Source organism: Nelusetta ayraudi, unplaced genomic scaffold (genome assembly GCF_046127955.1).
Source record: "Nelusetta ayraudi isolate G7.1 ecotype Tasmania unplaced genomic scaffold, CSIRO-AGI_Nayr_v1 ptg000002l, whole genome shotgun sequence".
In the NCBI taxonomy this organism is placed as follows: domain Eukaryota; kingdom Metazoa; phylum Chordata; class Actinopteri; order Tetraodontiformes; family Monacanthidae; genus Nelusetta; species Nelusetta ayraudi.
Genome location: NW_027466052.1, coordinates 10,877,440 through 10,895,183, shown reverse-complemented (window position 1 = coordinate 10,895,183; position 17,744 = coordinate 10,877,440). Strand labels below are relative to the sequence as shown.

Sequence of the window (17,744 nt, the reverse complement as noted above, 5' to 3'; positions counted from 1 at the left end):
TGTCATTGTTCCTCAACATTTTTCATGAAATTGAAACTGCATGTTTTCAATACTTTTCAGTGCCATGCATACAGTATGTATGTATGAATTTGTGTGTGTATATGTGTGCACACACACACACACACACACACACACACACACACACACACACACACACACACACACACACACACACACACACACACACACCAAATGTGAAACGTCGATATAGCTTAAAAGTTGAAAAATAATTCAAGCTTTAAGGACTTCAGGCTGTCATAGTCAGAATGAGGACTGAGCTCAGATTGACTAAAGGCAGTTTGACTAAACCAATATAACTGGTCACACAGAAAACCCCGGTAGATTATTTCCTAAACGTGCCTGTGGACCACTAGTGAAGGGAAAAGCTCAGCGTTCCTGGACATTCCACGGGGTTCAAACTGATTTTGACAGCGAGATTGATTTCTACTGTCATCTAGTGGTTCGCAAAGGTATTGACGCCAATCTTGATGAAGATGTTCCTGAAGTTGTCAATAGTGAAAGAAACAAAAAAAAAGGCCCCTGAAGCAGTTTGACTCTTCCCCATTTTTATTGAAAAGAGCTGTGTTTCCTTCAGTCATCTTAAAAAAAAAAAAAAGTCTTTGCCATCACTGAAACATCACGGGGCCAAAACTAAGCTGCGCACCAAAATCAACGCTTTGAGTTAAAAAATTTGTACAGTATAATGATCAGTCTTTAAAAAAGAAAAAAAAGACACACAGGGAACATGAACGAACTGTGAGTGTGTGTGGTTGTGAACGTGTATATATGCATGTGCCTGTCTTCTGTACAACGACCGACGGATGTCTTGATCTGTTCGACGAACTCGGAGAGGGCAACCTGTTAAAACGAGATTACATTCTTGTGGGAGGGTTTTTCTTCTCTCTTTCTCTCTCGCTCTCTCTCTCTCTCTCTCCCCTGCTTGCTTATCGAATCCTCTTCTGCTGGCGAGCGCGGTAGATGTCGTGGATGGGCGGAGCCACTGCCCCTTTCTCGTCTTCCTCGTCGGAGTCGGCGTTGGGCCTCTTGAGTGACTTGCCGACGGCGTGGTTCTCCACGGAGCCGTTGCCGTCTCCGGCGCCTTCGGGCTGTTTGCCCGTGATCAGCTCCACGGCTGCACTGACGGCTGCGGGGAACGGGAAACATGGCGTGAAAACACATCCTCAAGCAGTTAGAACATATATATACATATATATACATATATATATATATACACATATATACATATATACATACACACAAATATATATATATGTATATGTATATATATGTATATGTATATCCACACACAGACACACACCTACACGTAATAACCACAACATTTCAGCAGTTGTGCGGCATCTCCATCAGTGGAAACGCACTGCGACAGTGCACTCACTACTTACTCTCAGGAAGTGTGCATCTCCTGAACGTTTCCATGAGCTCATCGACGAGAACGAAAGGACCCTGCAGGGAGAGAACGATGGCAAAGTCTTTGAATTCCAACTGGGCCACATAAAAAAAGGAGCATTAAAAAAAAAAAAAAAAAAAAACTAAATGTGTTGCTTGAAATAGCAGCTTTACAGTGTCACACTGGCAACTCACAGTGAAGCAGGTGGGCGGAGGGAGCAGCTTCATTAGAACCACAGCGGCAGGCGGCACTGGGAACACACCACCAGGGACGGGGTGCAGACCAGGAGCTGTCAAAACACGAGAGCAAGGGATCAGCAACCTTCTGACACCCGAGAGCCACTTCGTGGCTTCATGGGGACTGAGTCACATGAAGGGCAACCAGTTTGCCACACTCTAATGAAATCACACATTTTCTCAATAAGCCTTGAATTATATATGATTATTAATGATACTGATCTGTGTGAATGTCACATTATTGAGTTCTCAATAACCAACAATGACTTAACAAGGTTGGATAAAACTGAATTTGGATGCAGCTCAACGAGTTGTGCTATTTTTAGAACAGGCCTGTGGGCTACTCATGTGGTCCTTGTGGGGCTACCAGGTAGGTGACCCCTGGTTACCCCTGCACGAGAGGTTCACAGCGGAGGTGTCTCAGTGCGACGTACGGGCGAGGTGACGCGGCTGGAAGGGGATCATCTGGTTGGTGTCGGGCTTGGGGTACTCGGGTTTGCGGTCGACCTCGTCCTTCAGCGTGGGCGCCGAGGGCGTCACCACCGTCTCTGGGAGCAGCGCCGCCAGCTTGGCGCGAGACACGTCCTTCAAGACGCACAGGGGGAATCGTTTCAGGACCACTTGCACGCACGCGTTAGGGGAAGAAAAGCCCAGGTCCCCCCCCGGGCGGAACACGCACCTTGTACCCGAGCGCCTTGAGCTCGCTGGCAGAGCAGGGGTACAGGTCCATGAACTTGTATCTGTCCACGAGCAAAGCCGTCTCTTTGCCCTCGTACTCGTCCTTGAAGGCGGCGAATCGTCGGCGCTCCACCTTGAGGATACTGGCCAGGTCTCCGATGTTGCTCTCAAAAGACAGGAAGCGAGCCCAGACCTCACTGCAGAGCGAGGAGAGAGAGGATGATGATGATGATCATGATGATGATGATGATGATGACGACGGCCGATTGTTATTTCTTTCCATCGTACAAAGCGAGTGAGTGAGCTTTGTTACCCCGACTTTTCTTGAGACAAGCTTCCCGAGGTGAGGACGCGTTCAAACAGGACCCTCGTGTTGTTGTCCTCTGTTGGTGACAGTAAAAGTGGGCAAAGAGAGACACTTTAGAGTTCCATGACTTCGAGGGGAAACCAAGAAGCATCCCCAGTGTTTGACTGGACGGTTGGTGACCCGCGACGAACCGTTGAGATGCGAGAGGTAATCGATGTAGGCCAGGATGTACTCCGGAATGTCCCCGTACTTCTTCAATCCCAGCTCAAAAATCTTAAAGGCCACCGACTTGTCCTGTGTGGGGGGAAAAGACGAGACAAATTTCCATTTAAAGGGATGACTGAACTCCAACGGCCGAGTCGTCGCGATGCTGCTCCGGTTCCTGGCGTGCACGCACCTTGCTGCAGTAGTACTCCATCAGGGCAGCCGTCACGTAGACGTGGTGGCGCGTTCGCGGGTCCTCTCTGGCCTTCTTGAAGATGGTGCGACCGGACTTGATCCCCTCGGCCCTCCTGGCAAACTTCATGTACTGGATGTAGACCAGCGTGGGGTCAATGTCCTCGATGGCCAGCAGTTTGTTGTAGATGTTGTGGACCTTGTCGTATTTCATGCGACTCTGTTGGTAAAACGAAAGAACGACCAAAAAAAAAAAATACATTAATGCCATTGAAAGCTTAGCTGCAACTTTTTTTTTCGTATGGTAAATAGATGCTGAATTATTGTGAAGGATGGACAATAACCTCTTCGTAATCACCAAAAGAGAAATACAGGAGCATGTTCTTTTTCAGAAGCGTCCCGATGGCACGCTCGTAGATGTTAGCAGCCTCGTCGCTGAACAGCTTGGAGTTGTTCATATCCTACAGGGAGAGATCAGAGATCAGAGATGGACAAGTTTAAGAAAAAAAGAAAACCCCACACACACCTAAAACACGGGACTTTGAGAAGTTGGTGTGTCGCCCTCCTACCCCTTTCTCTGCCAGCAGTTTGCTGGACTGCTCCAGGTACTGCGCTGCCTCGTACCAGATGTCGGGATGGTGGCCGAGCACCAGCAGGCACTGCTCGTAGGCAAACATCACTGCAAACACAGAGGGCAAAGACGTCTGAACCAGCGTTTCTCAACTGGTGGGTCGCAGCCCAAAAGTGGCTTGCCTAGCTGTTTTGATTGGGTCGCGGCTTTGTGGGCTTATTCCCTTTTTTTTTTTTTTTTTTTTTATTATAGAAAAAAGATCAGCTTACTTTTAACTCTGTGTTAATCCACCATACATCCACTCTATTTGCCAATTTTCACTTTATTTGCATCGACTTTATTCATGAAATTTCGACTTTATCCGCAAAATCTCAGCTGCTGTACGTCAACTTTTTTTCATGGAATTTTGACTTTATTTACGAGATTTCAACTTAAAACTCAAAAATGAAAACGTAGATAAAAATCTCCTTCCTGTGATATTTTTTTGCTCTTCTTGTGGCCCTAATCCTCTTTCATAGGGAACCACAGGCCTAAACCATGTCTGTGTAAATCAATCAGTGCATGTGTGAGAGGGGAAAGGCCTCTGCCCTCTAGTGGCAGCCTGCAAGATAGTACAGTAGCTCAGGAAAGTTGCGCTTTGGCCCCAATCGAGCGAACCTCCGCTGGCAAACCCCCGCTGGCGAACCCAGCCTGACACTGACCTCTCTTGGTGATGAGGGTCTGGTCTTCCGTGCGCAGCGGGTTGCTTTTCTCCCACTGGATGTACTTCTTCCACATTTCCACCTGCTGGGCCTCCTGAGGGGAGTTCTGTGGAGGTACTGAGGGGGCGTTCCTGTCCAAGCCCTTCATCACAGTCTCATATTCCTGGAGAGCAACGGTTCAACCAACAGATATGGATTAGTTTGGCCTCTATTGTGCACCACTTACTGAACCGGCATTGACTGTCGCCTCACTTTTGCAACTCTCCTGGCATTCATGTAGTCTCTACTTCGATCCTCTATCATCTTTTTGGCCAAGTGGACGTTGATTCCCTGCAAATGAGAGAGACGGGTTGGGTCTTCAGCATGACAATCGCGTGCAGGTGAGGCCTGAGAAAGAGACGCCCTGGCGGCTCACTCGCCTCCTCATATTTGCTATAATCTCTCCAGAGCTGCTCGATATTGATCATGGGGTTGACGCAGCCTCTCTGGTACACCCGCCGCACGGCGGTGATCCGCTGGTTCTCGGCGTACGAGCCCACGGCCTCCCTGAGGAAGTAAGAGTGACAGCTGCAGTCGTCTGGAGTCATCCTGGCTTTCGTGAGGCCTTGCATGAGAAACCCAAGTAACACTTACACTCCTTTGAGAAAGTTGATGTAGTCCACCCAAATCTGGGGGAGGACGAAAAGAGGACGGAAGTGAGTTGACAGCGACCGAGACAAAACACACACACACAGTGGTATAATTTCTGAGGGGCGTGTACCTGATAGGACATAATTTCCATGCCGATTTTGTCCAGCGCGAAGTCGTACGCCTGCGCCATCTTCTCTCTGAGAATAGAATGAAATAAAAAAGGTGAAAATAAGCAGGTCTGACTGTGGAGCAGCGGATGTGCCTCAAGCGTAGCAGCGTGCGCTCTTACTTATAGCTCGGCAGCTTTCCTTTGGTCTCTCGGACGTACGAGAGGTAGCACTTCCACAGGTCAATGTGCAAAACTTTCATAAGGCATCTCTGAAATAACTGGAGGAGCGCAAGAGAAAGAGTGAGTAGTGGGATTTTTCAAAGTTACTTGTCATGGAAAGGAATAAGCAAGAGCAGTGTGTACAATGTGCAACAGGAAGTTCTGACTTTGACCCCCGCCCCCCTTTTTTTTGTTTTTTTGTAAATGGATGGAATTCACAATTTCCCCCTGGCGCTATAAAAGCACCAGAATTGAATGACTGCTCTGAGGGTAAACGGGGGTGGGGACACCCCTGCTGTGTTTGACCGGAATGACCGACACCTACCAGCCACAGTTTAGAAACCACATGGTGATATAAATGGAGCCAACATCCTGCCTGACACCTTAGTGGGCATGTGATCATTAAAAAGTCCTTCTCAGATGTTGCGTCAGTGTCATTTCAGAACAATTACACTTTAACAGTCTTGCAGTTATTGTTCCAGTACACAGGCCCCCTTCAGGGCTTTCTGGAAATCAACAGAACCGCTTTCAGCTGTGGGTGTGTGTTCAACGTCGTGGCTGGCACGGGTGTGTGTTTCAGCTACAAGTTTGATCATCGGTGCGTTGACGACGTGTACAAGTCCGACTTGAAGGTTTCACTTGTGTGTTAGGCACTTACCTTCTCTACTTTGTCATAGTTTTTAGCCTTGATCTGAAAACAAGAGTGTAAACGCAGCATTAATTCACAGGCCTCCGGCCCTCTGATGCCTGTCAAGACATGCGTTCATGCAAAATGTGGCCACGCACTCAAACGCATCCACACACAGACACATTATCATGATAGCAAAAATCTAGATCAACAAAGTGAAATTCACACAAGAATGACAGACTACTTGTAAAATGGGGTTTATTTTTGCTTTGGACCCAGAAAAACACCAGTGACCACGTTCAACAGGGTAGAATGAAATAGTTGCAGTTTAGGTTTCAGAATGCTGAAAATAGATGAGGCTGCAAGAGTCTGTGAGACAGCAGCCCTGACTATTTAAAATGCACATTCTGATTCCGCTCTCAGATCAGTTTTCCAAAAGTGGAGCAAGAGGAGATGAGCGCAATGTGGCAGCAAACATTCTTTAACAGTGAAGCTATTATACTAATGCATGCTAACACTAATGTAACTATGAACACCAGCAATTCTTAGATGAGACAGAAAATAGAACACCTTCTAATTTGATTGTCGTGTTTTTGGGACAGGAGACAAAATCCTTTCATGGGAATTGTGGACTGGGAAAGTTCCACAATGAACAAACTAGTTGTTTGATATGAGATAAGAGCCTGGAAGACCAAGTGCTATAAAGAGTAATGACACAAACTTTGTTAGTAAGTGTTTAGGGAAACGGTTGCCTAAAAGGTTTGCTCTCAACAAGAAATAAGACGTCTGCTTTTTATTTTATTTTTGTCCTCAGTGAAAGAATCTGATAAAAAAAAAAAAAACATTCCTAAACAGGACAGGACTGAAGCACCGTTCATTACTCGATGCCTCAGGTACGACAGCATTAAAAACAAATGCTCACTCTGGAGTGACAGTACAACATTCTCTACTACCAGCCACTCCTGGTAAAAACCTGCAGCAACATCCGCACGCAACAATGAGCTCTCTCGAAGGGGGCCGGGCAAACTACGGGCAGCTGAGGAATGAATAACTACTTCATCGTACAAAGACCTCAAAAGAAAGAGAGATAAACTGAACGAGGAAGTGCTGGAAAACAAGTAACCGAGTGCCTGCAGTGCAAGAAATGTTACCAATTAAAGGTGCGCTCATTATAATGCAAACTGTCATTACATACACCACAAGACAGGAAGTGACTTTGGGGAAAAACTACGATATCACTCGTCTCTCGTACTCGCTCATATTTAATTTAAAAAACCTGAATGCTTGCAACTCACTGCGTTCTATTGCTTATCTGTAAGATAACACATGTCGGTGCGCTAGACACAATCAACATATCCTCACTGCACGGACTCGTCTCAATTTATTCAGTAGCATTTACAGTGTTAAGTATTAACATCGAGTTTGGGGGTTTCAATTAAGGACGGTTCACGAATAATTCTGTCTTTTTAAAAAAAATGCTACAAGGTGTTTTTGAAGGAGTGGGAGGTTAATGGTTCTCAGCCTTCTGTGAATACAGTAAACATCAGATCAAATGGCCTTTAGGTACCAAACATTACTCAGTATTCTGGGAACAGCGACAAAACATCTGGTACTAATTTTGTTAGCTTGATCAAAGTCAGACTGCACCCGAGTGCAACTTATGACAACCAGGTCACATGTCAGTTAAGCTGTGCTACAGCCAATTATAATTGTGTTCCCGTATTTTTAACTCCTTATTTTATATGCAAAATAAGCAGTGGCGTGAAACCAAAAACTAAAGTGCAAACTTCAAAAATGTTTGAAACACGGTCATGGAAATGTTGATTCCTCCTCTTAGGCGAACACCACACATTAAAAAGGTGCTAAAATGTGAACGTTTGAAAAACTTGATGAGGAGCAGCAAATAAAATCAAGACTTTGGGTTGTTGGCTGTATATTTTAGATTAGGATCAGGGAAAGTAGCGTACAACATAAAAAAAAAATAAAATAAAAAAAAATCTATTTAGGAAAAACTTTTCCAACCAAATCTAAAGATGCAGGCCTGTTAAGGCTTGCAATCAATGTTTACAAACTATGCCTTTGATAACTTTAAGTTGGTTTAAGGACACTGAACTGGTACAAAGGTTATCCACACACTTACCAAATGTGATGTTTCACAAAAAAAAAAAAATCCCACTTGTCACTGGAAAATGTGGGTAAGCTATAGATAAAACTGCCAGACCCAGTGTGTAACATTTTGCAGAATAGAATTTATAGGGAAAAGATGCCAATAGTTAACGTTCATCCCGGTTTTGATACAAAACCTTTCAGATTCACATTCTGCACTCCTGTCTGACACAAGTTACATAAGTTCTCTCACGTGATTATGCTAATAGAATCATTTTTGAAAAGTTACACATTGAGACTTTAAATAAGCTTACTTATTTAAAGACTGTGCTTAAAAAAATAAAGTGCCCCAATTGTAATATGGAAGATTTACCCATTTACAAGCAATGGTATTGATTTGTTAAACCCTACAAGTTGACAAGAGTGGAAGAAAGAAAAATAAACGCTGACAAATACTTGAATAAACGGCGCCATGGCAAGCAAATACTTTCCTTATCCCCCAAACTCTAACACTTCCTCTGATAAATGAATACATATCTAATTTTTATGGACGTCATTGGCATATTTCCTATGATCAGATTCTGTATTTAAAATGTCTGCACACTGGATATATGGCAAATTATAATGACGCTTGGTTGACAGAATTAAATAAAAGGATTCCGTTAGGCCCCAACGGTTGGGGAGTTTTTTTTCCTTGTTTTTTTTTTTTTTTTTTAAAAAAGGACCTCAAGGTCTTCTTTTTAGACATGTGATTCCAGTCCCCCTCCCCCACTTTCACTGCTTAATCCAAGTGGGAGAAGACTGGCTGAAGAACAGCAGGGTGGAAGTGCAACCATGACAACAATCCCAAACAAGCCACAACAACTGCAACCTCAAAAAAAAATATGTCAACACTAAATTATCAGCGGTGAGGTAATATTGTCCCTGAACTACAGACTGTGCATTGAACTGGAAAACCTCATTCTGATGCTGAATAATGTTGTTGACCACTAGCAAAAAAAAAAAAAGTCAAGCGCTGGGTGGGAATTAACCGGTTAGCAAAAACTTATAATGTCTGAAGGGAAGGAACAGAATCAGTAGTTAACTGTGATAATGATATTGTGGTCATTTATTTCCTGGTAATATAACTGAGGGGGGGAGGGGAGAAACATATCAAGGATAGAAAGGGCCACACATTTATAATACACATATATATATATATATTTTTTAAATTAACCCAAAGAAATGACACAGGAGGCAATAAATTGAGACGACAAGTGAATAAAAGGCTAATGCACTCCAAATACCATTAAAATAGTTTTAATACTGTTGCAGACCAAACATGCAACAAAATGCATTTTTACCCCATTTAAATATGACGCAGAAAAAGATTTTTCTTTTTTTTTTAATACTCTGAACATTATACTCTGGAAAAGAAAAGGTTATTGCTTTTTTCCCTTTGGATTTGTTTAAAGGCACAATTCTCTATCAGTCCAACTACATACAGCCTGACTGAAAAGCAGTCGATATTCTATATCCATCCCTACAGCTTTCCCCTGTATTGACCTGATCACAGACATTATTTTAAGGACTGCATTCTTTCAAGTCGAAATGGTTTTGATCATTTTTTGTTGCAAAAAAATAATTGAGAAACCACCAAACTCACCAGGCCTCGTCAGAGAAACGAAGAATTGTGACTTTAAAAAAAGACATTTGTTGTGTGAAAATCACATTGTTGATCATGTTAGAAAAACATCCCAGCCATGCATACGAGAAAAAAAGAAATAAATATTAACCTCAGCTTCAATGAAAAGCTTCCAGAATCTGCCGGAACTCGGGAACTGTGTGACAAGTCGCTCATATGTCTTCCTTGCTTTATCTATGGGTTGGTTCTAAAGGAAGAAGAATGCATTTACACGCTATACTAAATCACATACTGATCAGCAGTCATGTGGGGAAATCAATTTTGTATTTGAAAGCCCGGAGCCTGTGATCCCTCCGCTCCCCCTGCCCTCCCCTCCACCCTCGACCCAGTTTGCTTAGAACCCCAGGAATACAACTCTGTGTCACTAAACCTGTGCTTCTCGAATCAGAATGCTCCATGCGTCAAGGTCATATGGGTTTTCTTCCAACTTCTTCTCTGCCTTCTTCACCTTCTCTGGGATGTACTCGGGAGCCGCCTGCAAAACGACAAAGGGGAGCGGGACAATGGTGTAATTGCGCAGAACAGTCTCACATGGTGCTCAGAAGGGACACATGACGACAAATAAATTATTGTTGCGTTGTCGTCGTTGAAATAGACGTGCCTTCGCAGAAGAAGCACGTATTAATAACCTCTGCAAACATGGTAACACGAAGAAGCGACTCTGGCCTCCTTCACGGTTAGTGCATCAAAATACAAGTTGCTAACAGCAGGGCTTTCAGCTGACTGGCTGGCTCCTCATTTCATGACGCAATTATTGCTATTTAGGCTCAAGGTCAACTCAAGAGTGCATCAAAGTTAGGTAATTAATTAGTGTAGTTTAATAATCAAAGAAACGTTTCGCGGGCAACAGGCGCGGATAATGCTAAGGTTAGCTCATCAACATGGCGTAAGGAATGCTACATTTGCAGCTTTACACCGACGTCGGCCTGGCTACACACTTTGAAAGTAGCGAAAACACATGCATACAAACACACACATCAAAAGGTTTTTTTTAAATACTACTTTGCATGTGATGCGGTTAACGCACGAAGTAAAAGACCGAAAGCGGACTGCTATTGTAGTCATGGCTAGCTTGCCCCTCAGCAAAAGTGCACATAGCTACCTGGTCGGCCGTTCCTTCGGTGGTCATGGCTGGAAGAGTAATCTAGATTAGAAACGTCAATTCAACTGGATTAAAGCGCAGACAATAACGCGGTGGCAAATTTAAAAACCACTGAGACACATCTTCGAGATCTGATCGAGCACACTGTGCACAAGTTAACACGCTACAACTCGGCTGGCCACGGTCTCAAAATGGCGTGAAGCTCGCCTTCCGCTCTACCAGGCCGCAACAACAATAACATTTCCGACGAGCCCTTCGAAATAAAACTCGCACAAGGTGAGCCACCGAAACAACTTCAAAGCAATGGAGGGATTTCGCAATTCTGGCGGCGATTCATAATATCTACTGCCATTCAGCTTTCTCGACACACTTTCTTGACCAACTTTGTGCGTTGGCCTATTAAAAGTCGGATGTTGTTTGCTGCTGGAAGTGCACCTGTCACTGGATGAGGGAAAATGTTCGAGGTATTGGTGGTACGTCAGAGCCTTGTTTTGAAATACTAAGATGTCTCTCCTGGTGATAGGCAAATGCAACACCAACATTTGTGAACATGTTTACGAATAACAATTAACGTGCTGGATGGATTGCGACTGGGAACCCGTTTTATTTTTTACTTAATGTATGTTTGCAGTGAAAGAGTTGTAGAGACCATTAGTGCAGACCACACATTACGAATATTTCCCCCTGTTCTTATTCGTAAATTCCTCGTCTATAGCATTCGTCTAATTTAGAAAGATGAGTGCAAAAGGATCTCATCAATTATTATTATCATTATTATTGTCATGGCCACGAGGAGGAGACAGTGAACAGCCACACTGAGCCCGCGCTGTGTAGCTGGCCAGCATCTAAAACAGACCAAAGCAAAAGAGCAAAGAGTAGTTACCCAGATAGAAATACAATATTTTTTTTCTCCTTGAGCGTTTAAACGTCTACATTTTTACTGTTTTAAATTCCATTTTGACTTACAAGGAAATAGTTTTAAATGTTCATAAAATATGTGTAATTTGTAGGGAAGGAAAACAAGAGTTTTTCAGATTAGATTTTTTTATTTATTTAGTGAGACTTTTGACTATGTTCTATACATCAAAAACATTCTATGTAGATTTGATGGCAAATCATGTAAAGTTAAAACGCATATAGATTTGGTGAGGCTGCATAGTCTCCAGGATAGTCCCTTCTGTTATTGACCAAGAGCTAGTAAACCTTTAGGACACTTCTTTAGACCTACACAAGTTCCCTTTTTTTTCCCATGACAGCTGTGTTTACCTATGACGCCTGAGAGGTGTTCACACCTGTTTTCCAGCTGACCAAGTCTGTTGTCTATAATTGGGGTGGGACAGGTGAGGACCAGGAAAGACAAATGATCACAAATGCCTATGTGGATTAGATTACAGCTGGTCTTCCCAGACGGTTGACTCAGACAGTTGGGTATTTGAGCTGCTTACTTGTCGGTTGGGGGCCGCCTTCTGTCTGAGTAGAGCTTGTTTGTGGCTACTTAAGTGGTCTTAAAAAAAAAAAACACTATACAGTTATACCATTGAACTGAGCTCTAGTTAAGTCTAGATTTATTTGAAATAATGATTGATTATATTTCAAGACATGTTTGAATTAAAAATGTATTCATCATTGGACAGACGTATAGAATAATTAGTTTAGGTTTTGCACATTATCATTTGTACAAGAGTGAAAAAAAAAATCGCATGATATAAACCAAACAATTTGAGGTTACGTGACTGTCTTGAATATATTTCTGTTTTCAGAAATGTTACGTATCTCAATTCTGTATATAGATAATGTGCTATTCAATTCTGTATATTATGGAAAGTCTTTTAACATTCCTGTTTACACGGTTTTGAATCTTTTCTTTTTGGCCATTTACTGCATTTTCTTGTTCCGATCTTTTCATTTTATATTACGTTTCTGTTGTTACGTGTCTCAAAACGATCTACTCGACGATAGATTGCTCTGGTCTCGCCAATGCCGTCAGTTCGCAAACATTCGCTCGCTGTTGCTAGAGAAAAGGGACATGTTAGAGACTGGCAGGGCCGCGGAGCAGCACGTCGGGTCGGGGTAACGGAGACAGCTCCAGAGATGGGCTGCTTGGCCCGAAGAGGACGCAGACGAAACCGAGTCGTTTAGCTACATCCCGGGGGCGACGTGCGGTGTTTGTGGACGCTATAATGTTGGAGTTGATTAGTGTTTAAAATGTGGGAGATGGTGTCGTTGCCGAGAGCGAGCTCTCTCTTCCTGTCGTCTAGGACAAGATGGCAGCAATGCAGGCGAACTGTGCATGGTATGGATTAATAAGTCCATAACATGTCCAGAGAAGCCCGGGATTATACTTATATTGACTCTATGTGAAGGTAAGTTGGCGACTGAGCGAAAGTGTTGCGTCAAAATATTTTGTCGCTATGAACAGTCGGAACGATTCTGGGAAAGTGACGCATTGAAAAGTCATAACTTAGCCGCAAACTTAGCTAGCGAGCTTCTGGCTGTGTTTCTTTGAACTCCCCCAAGCTCGGTTTTGTGGCGAGCCGTGACAGGTTTGTCGTCTAGCAAAAGAGTTGGTTGATCTCTTACGGTGGCATTGACGTCAAGAGGAAATTATAAAAATGAGTCAAACGGGCAGTCCCCCGTGTTTGGCTCTCTGTTGTCATAACGACTCATTTGCTCTCTCACATGTTGCTCGTACCACTTTTTTTTTTTTTTTTTTTTTTTTTTTTTTTTTAAGCAACGTGACGATTAACTAAGTCAAGTGGCAAAACACCAGCCTTAACCAGCGGGTAATGTAGATCAAGTGACTTCGCCTCGGTCGGGTAACGTAGCAAGTTTTCCAACAGCAGGACGGCTGTTCGTCGCCAGCCGACGGGATTTGGTTGGCCGAGAACGGCTTCGATAATGAAAATGGTCTGGATCCCCGATAAGCTGTAGATGACTATCTTCCACTCACACTTTCCACCTGGCGTAAATTTGTGAGTTATTTTTTCGATGGCACATTCCATTCATGAATTGTATAGTTCCATCCCCCATTTTAATTCCGATACGTTGTTTCAATTTAATTAAACCTACGTCTTAAATGTATATATATATGAAAACCGCATGTCGGAGGTAGATAGTTATTATGCATTAATGCTTTATTATTTTTGGTCTAAGTCTTGCTGACGCAATTCACTGGACAGCTATCTGTTAGTGGCGCATGACTAAATGACTTAAGCACATTTATAGTAATGTAAAGTATTCTGTGAAAACGATACTTTGCCTTGTATGTAAAACAAGTGACAGGAATTGGCTAAACCCTTGTTTACCTCTTAATTATTGTTTCAACATCATCATCCTGGCGGAGGAAAACAGGAATTTTCTATGTTATTGTGCCAGGGATGTGAACACGGTGAACCATTTATGTGGCAAGGCACGATCAGCTCGTATTCATCGCCCCCCACTAAACTGTTGCTGTCCACTATTGTTTTGGTAATCTACAAAAAGAAATTCTAGATTCACACTGTGACCCTGAGGTTAATATGTTTTCATGCCCTTGCTGATGCTCATTTTGTTGTCGAAACTCGGTGGTAATATGAAACACAGCGTTGTTTTGCTATCCTACATTGAGGTGAAGATTCTAGTGGCATAGCAAACTCAATGAAGGAAGGTGTTGTTTTTCTTTTGATCATGTCAGTGTCATGGTAGGCAGTCACAAAGTATATGGCTGTTTTTGCTGGTGTGTCTGAAAATAAAGAAAAACAGGTGTAGTAATAAAATAATACCAGTAATGTATAGGCACAGGTAGCACTGCAACCTTTGTGGTAATGAAATTGCCTTTTGCATTCATAATTACAGTTTACATTTTAGGACGACACCGTTGGTGTCAATTGTACTGCTTTGTTTGGCAAAAATACCCTGCTCTGTTGCCAGTGGGCCACACTGGATAGGAGCAAGGTTGTGAGTGACAACAGTAAGTAATTCCAGATGAAATAATCCACGTGTGAATTGTAATAACCCCACACTGTCACTCAAAATAATGATTTTTTTTTCTCATGTTACCGGGGAAGTGATGGAATTGCAGTGACCAAGCTAATCAAGTGTTCGGCTGATCAGTTGACATCTTCCAGCCTCTAGAACAATGTGTGGTTTATTCTGCACATAGTACACATTGATCACAGTCAGAACGTTTTACTGCGCTGATCTGCTATTCAGAACATCAAGAGGGCTGTCTTGATGGTTTATTCCGCACATTGTACACATTGATCACAGTCGGAACGTTTTACTACACTGATCTGCTAAGATATGGAATGGTCTGACGAGCGGTCAACAATCACAAGGTATGAGATGTACTGTTCTTTCTTAAGATTTTATGATGGAACTTTCATTGGCGTCAGGAACATAAAGCTTCTATACAGAAAATACTGGAGAGAGAGCAGTTTAAAAAAAAACAAAACTTTTTGGTGGTTATTGTGAGTAATTTTTTTAAAGGGTGTTGTTATGAGTAGCAACTGAATATGTCATAAGCAGTAATTAGTAGTCATTATTTTAGTAGTTTTATATACTTGGATGCAAATGCTTTATTGAAATCTGTAACCACGAACAAAGTACTTACCCACTGTCAAGTTTCCCTTTAGCAGTTGCACTATAGCGGTACTATACCTAATCGGTATGTGGGTATTTGTTTCACTTATACACCAATGCACATTCATACTTTGTGGATGTGGATACTGTTTAATACTTAGCTGGAAGTATATCGCTTTTGTAATAAAGGTAATCGCACACAAATAAAAATAAATGATAGACCTAAGTTCATTGTCCACCATTTGATGTGGTCAGATGCTCAAGAAAATAGAGGGCCTAATTGTGTAATGAGCGTAGAAAATTGTGTTCACGAGATGCAGACAAAGCACCAGAGTGAGAAGGAGGTTATGGGAGTGTGACAGAAACCCCTTCTTAAAAAGAACATGCTTTCATTTCCTCTGCCATGCCGAGTTATCCTTGTCTGAACCGAGTAACTGCTTCGTGTCAAGATTGCATTTGCAGTCGCGACCTGCTTCGACGTGGACGTAGCTAGAGAGCGTTTGAAAACATTAGCATGCTTAAGTCGCAAACAAAAAGCATATTTTGATCTCAGTATACGTATGATTCAAGACATATTGGTTACTTGTTGACGACTCGGACAGCCAAATTTGGACATCGTCGAGTTAAGACTCTTATCTGTTGCATAAATTTGCCAAAGATATTATTTGTTTACCACTGAGAGACGGTGTTTTAATATGTTGCTAAAAATGCCGCACAAAGCCTTCCTGCCACTGTTCTACATGCAGTGCTTAAAGTGGCCCGTTAACAAAGGATCAAACCTATAAGAGAGCATTCAGCACTGACCTGGTAACTTTGTGTCGGAATACTTTTTTACACACTCGGAGACACTTTTAAAAAGAGGTGCAAGAAAACAGCCCACCCATATTTTTAAATGGCTTTATAGGTAAATGTGGAAAGGAAAAAAGTTCCGCCAACTCTTACTTGAGAAAGACTCGTGGGGAGATTTAGTCATTTAAGTTGTATAATGTTTGTTTAACTAATGGTGCTAATGTTTGTGATTCTGTGCCTCGGTAGCAGATTGTGGTTGCAAGCTCCATTGATCACAGTAACGCTGCGTTTTGCTTTTCGCTGCGAAGCTGAGCCGCATGACCACAAATATTTTCTACAGCACCTGACTGATCTGCTGTGTACACCACACTGACTTGCTCTTCAATTCTGCTTCTGACTGAGAGAATGTCGGTGGTGGTGACATGCAACTTGAGTTTTTGATGATCAAATGATTTTCAAGTGCACCGCTTTTACCAGATGTTTGTTTCTGACTGTGTACGGCAGAAAATAATGTCTGGTTATCTTTTATATTGTTAGATATTGCCAATCATGAAAACAGGCAAAAATATTTATCCACAGTTGACTTTAAGCAATCATGTATTAGGTATTATATAAGTACATGTTTGTTTTTACCTTTGAGGAGAAACATTAAGTAGAAATGTTGATTATGTTTTTAGTATTTCTCTCACCCACTCGTGTTTTATATCGACTGTTTGAAGGCCCGTGTCAGTCAGCACCACCAGTTCATCAAAAACAGGTGTCTGTTGTTTATTTTCTTGACAGTTTAATTTTGAGCCGGTCGGGGTTAGAAGTTCAACTGCGCAATTACTGACGAGCTCAAGGTTGCTGGAAAGGTTCTGCAGCTGTGATGGTAATGCAACCCCACAGGAGGAGCCCCATGGCTGACCAAAGGGGTATCTTTGCTTCAGATGGTAATAATAGCAGCAGCTGCCATTCTCCAGCTCCTAAAACATCAGTAGCTGTCTACATATCCTTATGTCAGAATTCTCCTGACGGAGCGGAGATTGTACTCGTGTAGAGCAGTAAAATCTACTGATGCATGAGATAAGTTTGTTTTACAATAAATCGTGGTGTTGTCTTTCGCCCAGCTGGCAGTCTTATCTCGACATGTTGACCGTTCAGTTAGCGAGAGTGGTCTGGGTGCAGATTCCATCTGCCTTGGAACTGTGCGCCAGACAAGTGCTCTCCATCTCCAGGCTAGTCGGCTAAAGTCTTCTGAGACGAGCGAGAAACAAATTCTAAATATAGCGACATTGTACTGGAAGTGCGTACTGCTCAGTTGTGGTTTGGAAAGAATGAATTAAACCAGTACTCCAGAGAAAAGCATCATTTTAAAAGATTGCTGTCAAGGTGGCGCACTTACACGTTGACATATTTATGTTTTAATGCAGTAGTGCACGTTAGCGGTGTGTAAGTGGGCATTTTGTTGGAGTCCATGGAAATGATTAATATTAGTGCCTCTTAGATTTTTCCACCAGAGGGGAAAAAGGTATTTAATGAATGAAATTGGTAATCCAGTTGGAACTTGCTGTGGCTCCTTCACATCCCAAAAGCTTTGAGAGGAACTTGTTATCCCCACGCAGGACTAATAAAGGTTTA

At 42.6% G+C, this 17,744-nt stretch overlaps 2 protein-coding genes across 6 annotated transcripts in view; one reads left to right on the top strand and one right to left on the bottom strand.

Moving 5' to 3' along the window:
* Positions 1–549: 549 nt before the first annotated feature.
* cstf3 (cleavage stimulation factor, 3' pre-RNA, subunit 3) lies at positions 550–11,138 on the bottom strand. The gene is made up of 20 exons (XM_076023709.1): positions 10,776–11,138; positions 10,044–10,148; positions 9,765–9,860; positions 5,914–5,946; positions 5,217–5,314; positions 5,058–5,124; positions 4,931–4,965; positions 4,717–4,843; positions 4,550–4,627; positions 4,298–4,460; positions 3,595–3,704; positions 3,370–3,486; positions 3,027–3,245; positions 2,821–2,923; positions 2,636–2,705; positions 2,324–2,519; positions 2,079–2,229; positions 1,603–1,697; positions 1,404–1,464; positions 550–1,144 (listed from the first exon to the last, which is right to left on the bottom strand). Exons 1-20 carry the CDS (start codon positions 10,800–10,802, stop codon positions 945–947), a joined length of 2,151 nt encoding a protein of 716 aa, XP_075879824.1. The 5' UTR covers positions 10,803–11,138; the 3' UTR covers positions 550–944.
* Positions 10,235–17,744, top strand: part of hipk3b (homeodomain interacting protein kinase 3b) — a 35,135-nt gene continuing 27,625 nt past the window's right edge. For 2 of the 5 annotated variants that reach the window (XM_076023651.1, XM_076023601.1), the window contains exon 1: positions 12,784–13,138. In XM_076023651.1, coding sequence (XP_075879766.1) covers positions 13,066–13,138 — 73 coding nt within the window. In that variant the 5' untranslated portion in view covers positions 12,784–13,065. Of the gene's footprint in view, positions 10,350–11,142; positions 11,249–12,783; positions 13,139–15,084; positions 15,092–17,744 lie in introns of those variants that run through there. The other 3 variants (XM_076023609.1, XM_076023617.1, XM_076023642.1) reach the window with 3 other exon arrangements.

Excerpts from the sequence above, each read along its gene's own strand:
- cstf3 (XM_076023709.1), bottom strand. The coding sequence starts at position 10,802 with ATGACCACCGAAGGAACGGCCGACCAG. Across the intron at positions 4,966-5,057 it reads TGGAAATTATGTCCTATCAG|ATTTGGGTGGACTACATCAA; the intron begins GTACACGCCCCT and ends GTCCTCCCCCAG. Across the intron at positions 4,628-4,716 it reads ATTATAGCAAATATGAGGAG|GGAATCAACGTCCACTTGGC; the intron begins GCGAGTGAGCCG and ends TCTCATTTGCAG.